We start from the raw sequence: 18,358 nt of genomic DNA, 5'->3' as shown, positions 1-18,358 counted from the left end.
AATCGCTGAACACACTAACAAAGCGCCCCGGTGTTTACGTGGGCGCCAATTTTTGTGAGTTTTCGTATATATTGAGGCTGTCAAAAATGTGCGCAAGTGCTAGGGGGCGCTATAGAGCAACCATACCACTATCAAGACTAAATTTGTATTCAGATGAAAGAGTTTCATATCCTGCATCTGGCTGCAAGATTTGGAGAGTTTTTGTGGATCCTAAGGTCCTCAAAAACGTCCTTGAAAAATGAAACATTTCGCACGAAATTTGCCATATCGTAAATTATAAATGTTTTAGATTTTTTCTAAAAATAGCTTGATACAGTTCCAGATGATACGCATGATCCCTGAAAAATTGGTTACTAAAATTATGAAATTTGTCGTTGTCAAGGTGCACGTTAGGTGGCGCTATGGAGCCCTCTGTCATTGCCAGAGCCCAATCACTACAGAACTCTGTCATTTTTTATAGGTCTGACATGTGTGCAAATTTTTGCGACGTTTACAACATGAGAAAGCCCTAAAAAATGAGTGCAACGGTGCGGAATAATAATAATAATAATAATAATAATCCCTACAAAAACAATAGGTTCCTTGCACTTCGTGCTAGGACACCGTTGGTGCCCTAGCACTCGTGCTCGGGCCCTAAAAATGCCCAGAATGAGTCAACTAAAAGACAAAACTGATTTGGTTACACACATGCAGAGGATACTAATGTATCAACATAAACATAATGAACAAAGGTGAACACATCAACAGTGTTTATCTTTTCTATCTCACAATCATTTCCAAATCTCAACAAAGGAGATAGAAAATAGAATTTCTGAAACCCTACATCCATTGTACCTGTAGAAACATAATTTATCATATCACGCAATCACAAAGGCTTGGCTCAGTCAGCCCATTTGTTTCCCAGCCAAATCAACCACATTAATTCACCGTCTTGCCAAAATCCAACCATGGCCATGGGAACTGATAAGACAAGATAATGTGAAGAATACACTGGCTGTGCCAAACAGCCAGGAGAGATTGGATCGCCGGAGCTTTTTGACATCACTCACTTTTTTAATTACTCCTTCTAAGAGCACATCTCTACTCAATCCTCTGCTGACTGGCTTTTGATCACTGGGAGCCTACAAAGGTGTGAGTTTGTGTGTGTATACATTATTAAGTAAAAGTGAGTGGGGGACACCTGCAGCTATTTATCAATAAATCATCAGAAGAGAAAGAGTTGCTTGCGAGGCTGCTGAACTCTTGAGGCTACTGTCTGATAGATGATGGGCAGAGCTGTTCAGTTGGAGTGTTGCATTGTAAAAGCAGAATGGCAAGATTTGTGTCAGGTATGTACTGTACAAACTGGCACACAATCCGCCTTCATAGCATTAGGAAACGATAACGTGCTCTTAAATGCCTCCTACAGATAAATTGCTCAGTTTGTAATAATTAATTTGGTTCATTTTGCAGTGTGCAGTTTGTTTCTGAAGCCCAGGACTTTGTCTCAAAACAAACATTCAATTGGCCAAAAAGACCTTTTTGAGGACAGAGGACAGAAGACAGTTTACCCTAAGCCCTAAGCTTTTCTTAGACAGTGGCCAGAGGGACTTCGAATGTTATAGGGGCCATGTAGTCCAGGAGGCATGGTTGTTGGCAAAGGTAAGCAACATCATTAGGTTAACACTAAAGGGCGTACCACACTATTTTTCATCAGTTTTACAGGAGAATTTTTAGAGGTTTGTTAAAAACTAAGTTAATATCATAGATCGAGAAACTTGCTCATAGATTATTTTTTTACCCTAGTTAGCATGCATGTTTGAGACTACTTCAGCACAGCAGTAATTTGAGCTAAATGCTAGCATGCTGATATAAAAGTGGAACATAAATAAAAGGGGGTGGTTTGAATTCAGGAGCCCACAGCCTTCCATTGTCCAGGGCTCCTCATTCCGTCCCGAACACAAGATCATTATCTAACAGCCAATCTGATAGATGATCTCAGGACATCAGCACATCTCAGAACGCATCATCATCTTTGAATATTAACTCAGCATGTTAAAGCCAAATAACTGCCATCTGTAACCAACCTCTCTTAATTGCAAACCGTCTCATTTAGATAGAAACTGTGGTAAACATTCATTAGCAAATCCTGTCAGCTGCAGTTTTAACATGGTCAGAGCTTATACTGCAAATGTCTCCAAATGCCAATGTAGTGGACAACAACTCCTGAAGTAACATGGTAAAAGAGATTCAACATCAACAATGAAACTACAGTACCTACTTCATATTAACTTCAAACATGACTGAAACATCTAGTTCATAAATACTTAATCAACAAGTCCCTGTATGTCTAACAGCAAACCCCAAAAGGTGGAAAGCTTTTTGTCATAATGAGACATTATTGAAAAATTACACCAATGCTCTGCCATAAGGAATAATGCAACGTCTTGAATAAATGGGAATATTTGGGCTCCACTGTAGTCTGAGTGGACTTAATCCCATCCCTTGTTTATTTATGAAAACCCCTTGCTATGCTGTATTGACTAAAAACAGCAATTTCATAACGGGTTTTTAGTCCTAAAAGGGAATGTTTTAGACAAAGTTGCTCTTGAGGTTTTCTCGTCATTATGAGAATCATTTTTGTTATAATGAGATCTTTCTCACTTTGTTAGAACAACAAGAGAGATGCTTTGCGATGACAACGAGATACCACTCCATAGAAACTGGCAGCTCTGCACTGCTACACACACAGTGAGAAAGTTGTGAAAGTTGTGTATTTTTGGATCCTTGTTCATCCCCCCAAAAATAGGCCGTCCTAATGTGACTGTATGAAAATATGCATGTTTGTGAACATGCTTATTTTTATATAAGAGCCAATCATTAATCCTTTCGACCATACACTGTACATTTCATTGTACATACTAAAAGTGTTTGACTTACATACTGTACAAAAAATAAGCATTTTTGTACTTCTCGGCTATCCCTTATGCAGTGGGCTTAAAAGAGGTTTTTGTATTAGAAGGTATTTTTGGTGATAAGGGTTCAGCTAAAATATCACAGGCCAAAATTCAAAGTGATGGACAAATCAGTTTCCCCCAGGATTTAAAGACCTCTTAGCTATGGTATAATAGAGGAGAAAATAATGATCCACATGTCCAATATGTCAGCTAGAATTCCCAAAGAGGGAAGGCTTTTCAGCAACTCTGACAAGTTCGGTTAATGGTGAGATCCACTAGTCAATGAAGGAGGGGGTCATTACATTTCCAGGCTTGATTTGTAGGAACATTTTCTTTTTTAAGCATGGAGGGATCACCAGACAGGCTAACGATGCACAGGTCCAGGGGCCCCCTAAATGAAGTGGCTGTTAATTTCTCTTGTTGAAAAGTCAAAGAGCACATTCAAAACTAGAGACGGTGGGACATTACTTAGAATTGTTTTCTTGTCCTGATGCTTTAATATTATTTGTAAACCCAGTAGTGGTCACTACTTATTTTTTTCATGTTTTGTTAAAAACCACATTGATTACCAAATTACATTGGTTGTGTGTAATAATCAGCTTAAGTATGCAGTGCATTAAGCAGAGATAACTAAGGATGTTGAGTTTGCAAAGGCAATGCAAAGGCTCATGGGAAAGAATATTCTGAACGGTTTCTGTCCTAGTTAATGTTTGTTTTAACAATGTTCTGTTAATGTTTTCGGTGTGCATTTATGTATGTTATCTGGGTTTTAGTTTTGTATGGTTGATTTAGTGCTCATGTATATCCACATTTGTTTTTGTAGCTACTATGACCGAGACCCGGGTGGAGACTGATGGGATTTGGGTAGTGAGAAAGTAAACACCACATATACTGTTAGAACATTAGCATCTCTGTCTCCTGAGAGGAAATTTCCATGCGGTGTATTACATTGGAAGATTACAGTGTTATATGTGTATTGTGTTCCTTTTAATTTTGAATGAATGTAATCAATACACTGTTCTTAAAGTCAGGCTGTCGTAAAGTAAAAACAAAATTTATAAGAACAAATTAGTTCTTCAGTATTGCTAAGTAGCTTGATGTTTCATATTTGTAATGTTTCTTTGCGTGTTTAAAGCTGTAGTGCGTCGTTTCTGTCTCACCCATGAGGAGTTTTAAGTAATGACAATAAAATTGTCTGCACATCCACATGTCACAAGCCTTCTGTGATCGCGCTAGTCGCCAAGGAGGACACGGAGGATGAAAAAAACTTGACAAACTCTTTAGAAAGGGAATTATCTTCACTCGATTTCTGAGTTTGAAAGTTGCTGGATGACACAGTTTCTAAACATAGCCATACTGAGAGATAATGAGAGTTTTGTGAAGCGGAGAGTCTAAATTAGCTTTGTAGCAACTCATTTGGCAATGGCTTGAATGTAGCAGACGTTCATTAATATAAACAAGTTACGCACTAAAGCTTTAACTTAACATGCTTATTTTTGACAACATGACTACAGAAAAAAAAAGTATGTTTACTAATGATTTTTAGTAATGACTACTAATGTAAACTTGATTTGTCTACTGCATCAACGCACTGCTCTGTTGATACAACTTGACCTGTTTCACCTTGTGTAAAACAGTTTAAGGCAGCAGGTTTCCACGCAAATAAAGTGAACTAATTTGGGATAACAGCGGATACTGATTCCAATTTGATCTGTAGTGATCTTTTTGTTGTTTTTCTTACATACAACAGCACAGGTCATCCTATGGCTACTCTAAAACTACATTATAAGTATGTGGCATCACTCTAAGAAACCACAATTTTCTTTTGATAGTTTCCTATAGTCTTTCATTTGGTGTCCTATAATATTTATGGAGGGGAATGGGAGTGTAGACCTGCTGTGGAAGGCAGCTTACGATAACACTAATCCTCCAATACAAACAATAAAAACAATAAAATACCTTGTTTTAACGCTAGCCTATTGTTAAGGTTTTGTCATGGGCACCAAACCAACTTGGTTAAGTTTAGAGAAACCTCAAGGTTTGGCTACTTTGTTAAAGTTAGGGGCCTTCCTCGTCACGGTGACAATTCTAAACATGTGTTCAAGGTTAAGGAAAAAATCCCAGTCATGCTAAAAAGTGAAATGAGCAGTGGTCTCTGGTGTTTAAATCTGAAGCGCAGTGTTTACTTCCAATTATTGTTTCCACCATTTGCCACAATCCTCAAACAAACTACGTAGAGCAGTCAAATACCAGTAATAACCTCAGTATGTGTTAAAATATACAGTATATATGAGAAAATCTGTATTTTAAGGTCCTGCCGAGGAAAAAAGATTTGAATTCCACCCACCTTCACCAAATCCTCCAACTCGGAGGAGTTTACGCAGGAGTGCATGGCCAAGAAGTCCAGTTTTTCTGCGAGGATGGCCAGCTTCTGGGAGCTCTCGTGGGGCTGCTCCAGCGCTCTGAACACCGTCGCCCCAATAATGAGGTATAGCACCACCAAGAAGAAGATGGCTGACACAGTTTTCCACCTCATGACTGTAGTCCGAGTGTCACACTCGTCTTCTGGAGTGTTCAGCAGCACCGGGCTGACCGAGAATGACAGGCGAGGTTTGGAGTTGTGGGCGGCAGATTTGGGGTCAAGAAGGTCAGGTGCGGCCACTGTCAGGATGAAGTGATTAAAAAAGAGAGTGGCATTTAGATGTATAGTTTAGGCATACTAATCCATCCATCCATCCATCCATGCATTACAGACGTACAACATGAACCATGCGTTTCTCTCGGGGTAGGGCTGCAACAAACGATTATTGATCACTGATTATGTTGGTAGTTATTTTCCGTGATTAATTGATTAAACGTTAAACACTGAAATTAAACATAGAAAAGTCCCAGAAAACAAACCATTCAGCTTGCAATGACAGAAAATCCTCACATTGGCTAGCTGACACCACAGAATGTTTGACAAATGTCAAATATCAAAATTGTTGTTGATCGTTTTTCAGTCGCTCGACTAATTGATTAATCCACTAATTGTTTCAGATTTTTATAACAGAATGATGCATGCAGATAAATTGTGATACAATAACCATCTGGAGAAAGTTGTTTGAGCACTGAACTTTAGGCCTACGTAAACTTGAGCATCATTACAATATCGTGACAATACTCTCAATATGTCACTGAGATCTCATTCGACGTGTTGTCTAACACTTGATCACTATTGAAAAAGAAATCTTTATAATAACCTTCAAATACTGTTACATTAAAAGACAAATCAACAGCAGGTTTTCAGATAATTCAGGAGTATTTGACCCATGGGAACTTAATACTCTCTCCAGTGTCATTACTATATAGCCAACAAGTGCTTATGATACTCTAATTCTGTGTTTGTTTGTTACCATAATAAACCATTGGAACAAATTATGATCATTTGTAGCACTTTTCATTCAAATGCATCTATTTACATATTTTAGCTTCCTCTTCTGAGCTGGATCTAATGAGGGGAATTGTGATTTCCACCTGGAATTTTTTTCTAACAGGCCTATGTTGGCTAGACAATATTGCAACAATGGGACAGGTTATGTCTCCCTGCAGGAATTGTAACTAAAATTATGTTTTTGATGTTGCTGTTTGGTCCCACATCACAAATGAATCCAAAGACTGAATGGAAGCTCATTAAAAAATGAAACACTCTTTGTCACAGTCCAGTTTCCCCAACAGCTTGCTGAAGTATACACAATTACATAACCACACCATGAGCTCCTACTAGCCAGTATTGTACAGTACACAACTCATGGAGAGGATCATTCACTGCTTAGCAGAAAACATGTTAAATAATAATGTTTTGTCTTATTACTAAATTAGTAGTAGGCTTTTATATAACTGCAATGTCTTCATTATTGTCGTTTGAATGGGTTTCACACGCATCAATATTGTACATTGACAATAAAAGCTGCAATAAAAGTATCATATAGAGATGAGATCAAATAGGAATAATATTATGAGGCTGCAAGAGATGCCACAATTCACTAAACTGCACTAGAAACTCACTAATAAAAAACAAAGACAACTCTATTTCTCCTAAGCCTTTATCATCACTCTGTAGCTGCACAGTCATGCAGAATATTTGTATTATTTTCATCATTCAATCACTGAATTTCAACTAGTTGTCAGAGCACTTACTTCTCTACCATCTCGTCTCTCTTTGTTTCCTCATCGACGGATCTTTTTCCTGCAAGAAGACGCAGATAATGATGTCCTGTTAGTGGGGCTTTATGCCTCCGGTGCTCCCACCAAGGGACTTAGCCGCTCTCCACATGGCTTCTTCAGCGAGCTGCGCTTCCTTCCACTTTACAATCTCCGGAGAAAATACATCCAGGACATCGCGTTCCCACCAGAAGACGCGCTAGGACGGAACGTAAAAGGTACTAGGGGGACAAACCGCGTCCACAAAAGCCATGCGGGTGTTTGGAGACATTGTTGCCAAGTGATGCGCTTTTATGGGGCTGTGAAGATGTTTGGATTGCACCGGGTGGTCAGAGGAGCAGTTCAGCAGTGAGACCCGCTGGATGGGCTGCCCTGCACTCCCTCTTCTCTGGTGTGGACAGTGTTGCTCCTGTTAAATTAATAAATATATGAATAAAAGAGAGCGGAGCTTCAGCGTGCTGTCCAACACTTCCCTGGCTGCCACTAAATCCCATGCTGCAACATTTTACACAATAAATGAACATAACGATGAAGCTGCTCCTTGCAGTTGAGATTGTGCAAAACAGGGCTGTAGTATTTTAGCATTAGTCTTACATTTTTACAGTATGATTATACATCATGAAAGACCACTCTTAGATCCTCATCTAAGAAGCTGCTTGCCCACTGCTTTCCTCTGCTCGCCTCTTGGCTCAAAAGCACACTGACAAAAGGCTGTAAGAGAGAGTGCTGAACCACGAAGACCATGGTTCATTGACTTTCTGTAACAGCCTGGAGATTATACTACTACTCTTGGGCTTTTTTTGTTCAGTTTCTTTCATAAGATCATTGTCATCCAGCAAGTCCACATCTCACATCTAGCCAGCCCATCACTGAGTACAGTAGAAGCAGTCTTTCGGATGCAGTAGCTACATGAAGGGCAGTTGTCAGTGTGAGTGTTCAGTAATTTAATTCACCGAGGCAGTCTGTACAGTCCGTGTCCCTGATGTAACTTATTATTCATCGTGGCATGCAGGTGTGACCAATATATGAATACTCAAAACCAAGTCTGGCAGGGGGTTTCAGTGATTTGATTGCCAGTTGCAGTTCAGCTCATTGCTCTTTCCGTGTGTGTGTGTGTGTGTGTGTGTGTGTGTGTGTGTCAGTGTGTGTGTGTATGTGTGTGTGTGTGTGTATGTGCGTGTTAGTGTGTGTGTACGTGTGTGTGTGTGTGCGCACACCATTGTGTCTGTGTGTGTAAGAGAAAAGGTGTGTGTATATGTGTCCTTAATATTGATTTGCATGAGCTACTACTGCTAATTAAATTGAGAGACTTACACAGCAGTACTGCTGTTTGGTGCTCTGACACACACACACACACACACACACACACAAACACATACGCACTTTCACACACTCATGCACTCACTCACATGCGAATGCATGCACACACATAAAGATCCTCCCTGGTTGAATGAAGCTACCTTTGGATAACTACAGTTAAAGATCTTTTTAAGAATAACCTATTCATAATTCCCACTTTTGCTGACATTTCAAATTTTCATTAGCTGAGTTTTTGAAGGAAAGAACACTTCTGCAAAAGAAAGAAGTATTACACTGCACTCTGCAGTATTACAGTACCACAAAATTCCACACAAGCTTGTTACTCCACCTCTTAAAAAGGCTTTCGACAAGGCACTTGTTCCGTGATAAACCATTAGCAATAACCATTTTCTACTTTGTCTTTTCCTATTCCTTCTCAGTCCTTTCCTTTTCTGCCCATCTATCTTTCTCACATCTACAATGAATCAGTGAAGCATCCAACCTGCACTCGCAGGCTCAAAGAATGGCAGATTTATTTTGATGTACTCGCAGCATTCTTTTATAGACACACATGATCAAAGGGCTACAATGTGTTGACACTGGGTTGTTGAATCTGTCACATCATGTCACTGTGTACTCAAGAAGTCTAGTACATACTAAACATTTGTACAACATTAACTTTAACGTCATCCAAAGAACAAAAAGACTTATAATGATTGATATGAGTGCTGGATGTTGTCATGGTTACAGTTCTGCTGTAATTGTAGCAATGGACGCTGTGGCTACATTTGTTTAGCTACATATATTTTGTTGTTGTTTGCAGTCCTGCAAACAAAGATATTTGATTTACAAAGATAAATATGTTAGGATGCTTCTCTGGCAGCTGGATCTTTAATGATTGACCGCGATAGAAAAATGCAAATGTCTCCCAAGCAGCACATAACAATATTGCCAACTATCATTTCATACATATGAGCCACTAACAATCCCCTGAGGTAAAACGTTTTTTTTAATTTATTTTTTATTTTTATGTCCTCAATCAAGTCAGTGGTCAGGTCAGCCAGGGAAGAGTCACGCAAGGTGAAAATTCTATTCTATTACATTTTATTCATAGTATTAAATCATAACAAGCGTTATCTTAAGACACTTTACAGCTAGAGTGGGTCTAGACCAGATTCTATAATTTACAAAGACCCAACAATTCCTGTAATTGCCCCAAGAGCAAGGGTTTCCTTTCAGGGAGAAACCTCGGACAGACCCAGGGTCTTGGTAGGCGGAGTCTAACGGTGCCGGTTGAGGTTGAAATGAAGAGTGGCAATAACAATCACAATAAAGATAATGGAAAACATTCCGTCAACAGGCCCTCTGCTGCTGGGACTAATGGCCTCCTACCATTAATGCTGCCATGTTTTACCAGAAGAAATACAACACTTCTGCAGTGCCCATGCTGTGGACATTTGAAAGTCCGCGTTTCTTTGCTTTAGGGCTGTTTTGTAACTTTTGCTGTATTTCAGTGAGACACTTCAGATCAGTTTGTGTCATTCATACCATTTAAACATCAAGTGTGTTTTTTAAACCCTCTAAACCTAGTGGATAAAAAGCTGAAAATTCATAAATATCACATATTCTCTTTGCATTTTTTTTCTTCTTGCCTGTCATTTACAGCAGTTTCTTTTAATTATTTCCAAGCTTCAGTGGAAGTTTAAGTGAGACAGATGACACAATTGTATTTCTCATTAAGATGAAAGGAGAAAAAAATCAAATTAAAAGCATCTACTTCTTTGTCTTCTTTTGAAAAAGAATGACCCAGCAGGCTTATTTCTGAATTACCTTCCAGCCCAGTTTTGTTTGCTATCTATTACACTGTCTGGTGAAGTCACACATAATGAAGTGGAGTGTAATTTTGCATACATATATAGTTACAAGTTCAATTATCTGAATTCCCATCGACTTTGAAAGCGTCTTAACTATGATAATGATGTAGCGGTGCGAGATTAAATCAGAGTTGACTCAACATGACTGCTCTGAAGAAATGAGGCTACATTTTGTCACCCATTCAGATGACACTGTTTCACTGTTGTGTCTTCAACTTTATGTGATAAAGTTGCTCAGGAGGAATATGTAAATTGTACGGGAAAAAGCTTTTATAAAAAACATAAAACGCTTTTGTCTTTTTGCCCTCTGATAAATAGTCACCTCCTGCAGTATAAACTCATGCTTCAGCATCTCTCATCCTAATTTTTAGACCGCTTCCCTCATACAGGATGTCCCCTGCAGCAGGAACATATGGCTTTTATCACATGACTGTAATCATATTATCGGTGACATTGTTGGTTAATGGCCTCTATTACCATCATCTCTCCTAATGTAACAGCAAATTGCCAGTCACTGGTAAGGTAAGCCATTTTACAGTTCCCCTGTCACCTGTTTCATAAAAGGTGCTTTTCTTACAGAAATCGGATGTTAGTTAAAATTTAAAATTCTAAGCTTTGTGGTTTGACTTCATCTTTGAATACATTATTTAAAAAAACAACCTCCAATTTAAATGTTTTACATCATGTTACTGCATGATTTGAGGATTCTGTGCTTGTTATTGTGTATAATTTAAATATGTATTGTATCTCATAAATTAGTTCTGTAGTTTTTAAAGGATTTGATCCTTAATCTAGTGCCTGACCTGTTTATCCATGCAGAGCCATACAAACACACAGTAATGTTCCTTGTCAAACTTTGACAGAAGAAGCTCAGAACACGGATAATCCGCAACATCAGCAAACAGAATTGCTGGAAGTTGAATGTGTCTAATGTGATTAAACATGTATATTTTATACTCTTGTCTGCAAGCTTGCATTGTAAAGACAGAGAGGGTCCAAGGTACTGCAAACAAATTGCATCTCAACACCAAATCCTGCTGAATCTACCTGAATCATTTCCTCTGAGGTTGCAGTTTACTCATCCTGCAGAGAATAATCAGCATTATTTACAGCAGCAAGGGCCTTTACTAAATATAAAATGATTACTATGAGATTGATCTGTTATCTGTAATCAAATTGACATACTATATGACAGTGGTGTACAAATCCACACAGGTTATTGTGTCATTAAAAAGCAGAAGACTCTGTAAGGCAAAATTTATAATAAAGTCTATACTAACATTGTGTATCAATTCTAAAAGCAAAACAATTCTCCTCGGAGTACATCAACGATTGCTAAAGAGACTAACTAACCTTCTGAGTTTAAGATTAGTGAGACCATCAATTTAAGAAAAGCAATTTTCCACAAAGATCAGCAACTGGGATTGGGATCAGTGGTGAGAGCAGATAACACATTGCCTCATTCACAGACCACACTCATGTGGAAACAATCTTTGTAACTGATGCTGGTCTCAAGCTTCTCCCTCATTAAGCTGTGTTTAACACTGCGTGCACGTTCCATGTCAGGTGTGGTTGTCAAGCCGCTGGTTCTTGATAAAAGAAAGAGCTGAAAAAGAATAATTGTGGTTTCAAGAGTCTTTCATCTGTGATTCATTCGACTGGTTCCGGCGAACATCAATCATCACAAACAACTGAGCGAATTCAACATGTGCAATGTGTTTGTGTGTGTGTGTGTGTGTGTGTGTGTGTGTGTGTGTGTGTGTGTGTGTGTGTGTGTGTGTATCCTGCAAACGCACACACACACATATACACACAGACACACACGCATGGCCATTTAATTAACACTAAGAAGTCGCTCTGGAGCCTTTTGTTGGGGGAGGAAAACCAGCAGTGTGTGCTGCAAGCATATTTACTTGACAGCCTTTAATAGGCCTTCGAGGGATCCTTTTGCACATCAAAGAAAATAAATGAGAGGTTGAGGTCAACAGTATTTCACTCAATTATTAAAAGTTCTTGCATTATCCTCTCCTGACAAAACAACCTTAGTGCTAAGTGGCCAATGCTTTACTGAAATGCTTCTCTATAATAGATGCAGTGTCATGTAGAACTCTGTACTCGTGTGTACATAGTTGAATCAATGTTTAAATTGATTTTCAGTTCAGCTTGAAGGGACAATTTAACACAACTAGCTAAAAACAGACCAAACGTTTTTTTTTCAGTGTCCAACACTGTGACACTGTCTATTTTTGTCTGTTCTTTAAACAAAATTGAAATTTCAAATCCCACAATCCCACACACAGGACACAACGGTTGAAAATAGTCTGAAGAGATCAAAACTCCAGCTACACTTGTAGTATCGAGAACAACTTTATTGTGTGTCCAATGCATTTAGGTTTGTGGCATTTATCTTCATCATCGTGATAAAATGCATTTAAATGGAATGAGCATGACAAAGACATTTTGACAGGATATACATGTACAAAGACACACGCTTATATAGATAAAGACATAAAGACACACAGGGGTTAGTTTATTAATTGCTAATATGGTATAGGCTAATCATACATTGGCAAAGTGCCAAGGAGGTGGGCCTAATAATGGACATGGTAACTATTAGGTTGAATATTTAAGCATACATTTTGTGAAATGTATTTCAGATCCTATACAATGTGTGATATGAAGGGTTAGTTTAAGGGGACAACTTTCACATGGAAACTGGAGCCTGGGATGTTTACGGTGGAGAAGCTTGGATGGGAACCAGATGTCACTTTGTGATCAGGACTGTTTTAGGGAACAGAACTAATCATCTTTATGTTTCTGTAAGGACACGTCGAAGACCAAGTTAGTCAATGTTTACCTATGACCTTTGCAGGAGCCCACCGTGACATCTGCTCATGGGAACTCACCGTTGTTCGGGGGAGATCATGAAAGTGGATTTCCACATTTGTGTGGCCCCAAAGAGTATAAAGAATGAGGGGTTTGATGTTCTGAGAGACACTTTGGGAAGTTTGTTTTATGTCTTAAACAAAGCTACCTTGATCTACAAAAGCTTCCTGGGGTCAACTGGGAAGTTTCCAACATCATTTCCATGATATCATTCCTGATGTCAGTAACTAAATGTTGGGCCATTAATTAGAGAAATGCATCTATTTAGTGCCTGGTTAGCTCACCTGGTAAAGTGCACGTCCATTCACAGAGGTCTACTCCTGGACGCAGCTGCATGTCATTCCCCCGCTCTGTCCCCTTTCATGCCTTCAGCTGTCCTATAAAAACAAAGATAAACTGAGAACCATTATAAAAGCACAAACCGGTTAAAATAGTCCTTTTTGTCGTTTCTTTTAAAAGTGATACTTACTGTGGCAGTGAAGACGCTGAAGTAAACGTCAGCCAGTCAAATGTCACAGTTGGAGGCTAATACCATCAATGGGTTTGGACATGCTGTGGGCCTTAAAGGGAATAGAGAAAAAGGAAACATTAGTTTGGTCTTTGGCTAAAAAGGCTACTTCCAGAGATGAAATCTGCACGGATGTCATTCTTCTATCAAATAATAGAAACAGATAATCACCCTGTACAGCAGGTCTTTACTGTCTGGGCATGTCTGAAGGTTTCCTAGTGACTTTTCAGATTTTCTCTCCACTCCTTACATCCGTTACATCAGACTTTGATGGTGTCTCAGTGTTCTTCACCACCCACTGAGATGTCAGTGTCACCTTTTCCACCTGTACACCTTAGCCACAGGGGGGTAATGACGATTAATGTAGAGGCTGACAAGGGTATTGCTGACTAAGCTGACGCACACACACACCTATGTCTACCTCTGCACACATTTTATTATGCAAACTGATGAGAGGACATAACCGCTGGGCTGTGAGTGCAAAATGCAGTAATATCTATGAAAGCGCAATTCAGCACAATAAGATTATAAAGCTAAAACGTTCATGTTGCTCTCAGATCAACAGTGTAGCAGATCAGACACTTTTATTTAATCACAAACCTCATAAGTGCCCTAAACTACAGATTTGAAGTGAATGTTGTGTCTGTAGATGACCCTCATTCTTGACAATTCCCTCCTCGTTACAGAAAAGGTTGCTTGAGACTGATATTTTTCTTCAGTAGCATGACGGCTGTGCTCCATGTAACAATACCTGCAAGCCACAAATTACAATTAACACAACGTAGTAGTGTAGTTCATTCTCTTTGCTCATTACACATGAGGAGGTCTGCCTCACACAAAGGGAGAGAATAATAATGCTAGTTTATTGGGCTGTTGATCACAGTGAAGGAGTGAACACCAGTACAAATTGTTGTGTTTACTGTTTGCTTGCATTTGAAATTGTTATCCAATATCTCACTGATGACATTAGTGATATACTTACTTGTTCATGCATATTATTAATACTCATCAATGCAATTCCAAAACCTTGTCAAGTCATACAAGACGATATACAGTATAAACTTACACAGCATATATAATTAGTTATTTGTACACTGTATATTTGTAAATTATTACTTAATTTTCTTATCTCTTTGCCAATCCTTACGTTGTTTTGCATTGTGATTTATGGTGACATTACACCCCAAATCGGTATTATTTTTAAGTACCCTAAAAAACAAAAGCCACAAGGATTTCTCTGAACAACACTCATGTTGTTTGCGTGCAAGGGGCAAAGAGTGTTCCTGGCCTTTGTAGGATAAATTCTTTTCCTGGCTGTGTTCTCTTTAAGGGAATTAATTATATTAGGCAACCAACATGATGTCACAAAGTCACAGAATTCACATTCCCACAGAATATGGCCGCTCTAGAATAATATTAACCACATGTCTCACGTGTTGTTCTATTCATGATGATAACAGACAGTACATGCTCTTCCTTTGTAACCAATAGCTGCGCTCCTTCCAGCCTTTTCTTCCTTCTGCCGGATCCAAGATTATTACAGGATCAGTGTGCCATCCTGTCGCAAAGAAAATAAGAAACTTTTCCTTGGGGGATGATTGTTTGACAGGGAGGCATGCAAAGTGCAAGACATACACGCGCGCACACACACACACACACATACACACACACACACACACACACACACAAAGTGCTAGCAGCCGCAACAAACAACACATAGAGTGAGCTTTTTACGTAAATAATAGCAATTGCCAATAGCATCTGTGTGGTGACATTATGGGAACTACTGACAGAATGACATCTTTCTTTAAATGTTTGAAATTTTCCTTATGACAATAAAAAGGTGTCTTTGGAACAGCAAAGTGATGGGTTAAATAATCTCACCCGCTGTCTGTCACTCTTTTAGGTTACAAACACACACACAAAACACTGAATTTTGCTTTTGTGGTTTCTTTTTAATTTTTTAACAAAGAGAATTTGGCTGTTAAGACAAAAAGCAAATATCTTTTGAAAAAGCCTTGTGTTTTTAGTCTTTGAGTGTGAGTGTGCTGTAACATGTGAATGGGGTTTTGCATCTTACATAACAAGCTCTAGCCCAAAGACATTATTATGTGGCATAGGCTTTGATGAGAAACCACCCATAGAAGCCTTCCTTCTCCTCCCATCACAGTAAATTTGTGGTTCACAAATTTCCTTTTGGAGCTTTCAACCCACAGCAACCCAACGGCTCATTATCTGGATAGCACACTCATTGTGGTGGCTCATACTGTACTTGGAAGGTGGCTTACATATGCATGTTTGTGCAATTTACAGCACCCAAGCTTGTGATTAAGTTCTTTCTCCAACAACACCATCATTGCATCTTAAATCAAAAATTTGAAAGTTACATTATATCTGTGAAAAAAAAATTTGATTGGAATTTTTGATTTGGGTAAAAACTCATAACATTCTTACTCTAGTCCTACACGTCTCTTCTAAAAATGAGTTGAAAGTGCTGCAGCATTGACCAGCCATTTTTATTGCTGCTTTTATAACACTCATCATGCTACACATCAGAGGAATAGCGTGGGTGTAAGATCACATTGCTCCCTGTCATGTATGTCGTGGCAGATATAGCTAACTCTGTTGCTCACAGACTCAAGGAATAGGAAAGGACGAGGCAGCTCATCAGTGTTTGCGGTTCATCTCCAGGTGATGTCTTGTTTTGTTGTGTACTTTATACATGCTCGCCAGAAAGCAGGTGCCATCTGTACGGAAATTACACTGGCAGGGAACGGACATGGGCGAACCAGATGTTAATCCATCGCCTTCTGTTTACCTGCATCAGGCAACATACTAAACTAGTCTACAATGACCTCTTCTTTGAGACGGTCGCCACAGTGACACTGTTGTCTTGCTGCTGTGGATCAAGCAACTGCTCATAATATAAATTAAAAGATAAGTCTGGTGATATTGTGCATTTGTCTAAATTTCCAACTTCACATTCATTTTATTAGTACAAGAACTATGTCGTCTGATATAGTGTGGTACACTTTAAACCTCCATTAATGCCCCCTAACTTTGCTGTTACAGACGTTGACTTCATTACAACAAACATGGACGATGTACACTTCTTTTGAGTAAAAGAAATAATTCTCTGCAGAAATAATCCCCATCACATGCACTATTTATTTCCTTTTGATTAAGTGTAGTGCATATACTTTCATTTTTTTAAATGAAAGTATGTATTCATGACCTGTTTACGTCTCTAGCAGAGACTGATAAAACACAGAAGGGAATAGGCAAGTCATAAAAGTATTAAGAGACAAATTATCACAGTGTTAGTTTTGGTCCTTTCAGGAGCTTAGTTGACAAAAAGAAAAACATTTCACACAAGGGTTATCCTACAAAACCAAAATGCTAACAATGTTGTACATGTAATTATTACTAGTCAACACTAGCATTCCAATTGATAAACGCTTCGAATGTAACAGGATGACTCGGCTTACACCCTAAATCCCCCCACAACTGGAATATGGTTTGAGCTGGGGAGGAAATCCATGGAACTCAAAATTTGTTCAGTTTTGCAACTTTAACTAGTAATTATTAGTTAATTTTGATAGCCATTTTTAATACTTTGACCGAACATTTAGGTGCAGTGAGGACACCAGTGTCACTGGATGCTTGGTGTTTAGAAGGCATCCAGAAATAGTTGAAATTGAAAAGTTGTGAAATTAGGACATGTCAGCCTCATGAGCCAAAGCCTTTCTTCCATAAAACACACAGAGATTAGTGTAGCCCCTGCCGTTACCAGACCTTTCTCTAATATGGCGTGTCTGGGATATTACTGGTCAAAAATATGGATATCACGTCTCTTTCTTTTTTCCTTAAAACTCATCATTGTATTTTACGTGGATCATTTTTACATCACAGAAATGTATTGCAATCTGTTATGCTCCTGTGGGTCCATGGATCTCCCCACTTGTAGCAGCTCAGTAATCTTTCTCATGCTGCTGAACTGAACTTGCATGTTTAAGTGCAGACAGTTCAAAGAGAAAACTACAGGTTTGTTTTAAGGTTTGTTTTTAGGTTCTGGTGGTTTGATACTTACCAAAGACAAAAGAATACAAATACAAACAAAAGAACATACAATAGAAAAGAAAAAGAACTCTGCTGCTAAACTTACTTAAAGAAGAAGTAGCAAAAAAAAGCATTAATGCAGCACTTCAACAGATTTGCAAACCCTCATCTTGCTCCCACTCCACACACACACACACACACACACACACACACACACACACACACACACACACACACACACACACACACACACAAACACATTTTTTACATTTAGAAAAGGTTGCCTAGATAGAAAACATACTGGTGCACAAAATATAGGGATTCAATATTCAGTGACTGAAAATGAATATGATCTTCTCAGGGATGATGGTCAGTTGAAGGTTTGCTCAAAGAAAAGCTTTCATCATTCTGCCTCTATACCTCTACAGAAAACATCTTCCTCCTGAAGTTACAATTTCTTTCTGATTGCTGCTGTTCAAAGAACAAAAAAATACTTTTTCTGAACAACCACTGTCTGCAGATCGCACACATCTCCTCACACTGCTGTGAAACATAAGTGCTGTTGGCTGTTCATTCTTGTAAAGCGTAGCTGA

At 38.8% G+C, this 18,358-nt stretch overlaps 1 protein-coding gene across 1 annotated transcript in view; it reads right to left on the bottom strand.

The window, feature by feature from the left end:
* LOC117961680 (potassium channel subfamily K member 2-like) overlaps window positions 1-7,720 on the bottom strand; it is a 28,632-nt gene extending 20,912 nt beyond the window's left edge. The window contains exons 1-2 of the mRNA XM_034900532.1: window positions 7,116-7,720; window positions 5,284-5,597 (exon numbers count right to left, since the gene is read on the bottom strand). Of these exons, the coding sequence (XP_034756423.1) occupies window positions 5,284-5,597; window position 7,116 (315 nt within the window). The 5' untranslated portion in view covers window positions 7,117-7,720. The remainder of the gene's footprint in view (window positions 1-5,283; window positions 5,598-7,115) is intronic.
* Between the last annotated feature and the right edge of the window lie 10,638 nt (window positions 7,721-18,358).

This window comes from Etheostoma cragini, chromosome 18, assembly GCF_013103735.1.
Source record: "Etheostoma cragini isolate CJK2018 chromosome 18, CSU_Ecrag_1.0, whole genome shotgun sequence".
Classification (NCBI taxonomy): domain Eukaryota; kingdom Metazoa; phylum Chordata; class Actinopteri; order Perciformes; family Percidae; genus Etheostoma; species Etheostoma cragini.
This window is presented reverse-complemented; position numbering and strand designations above follow the sequence as displayed.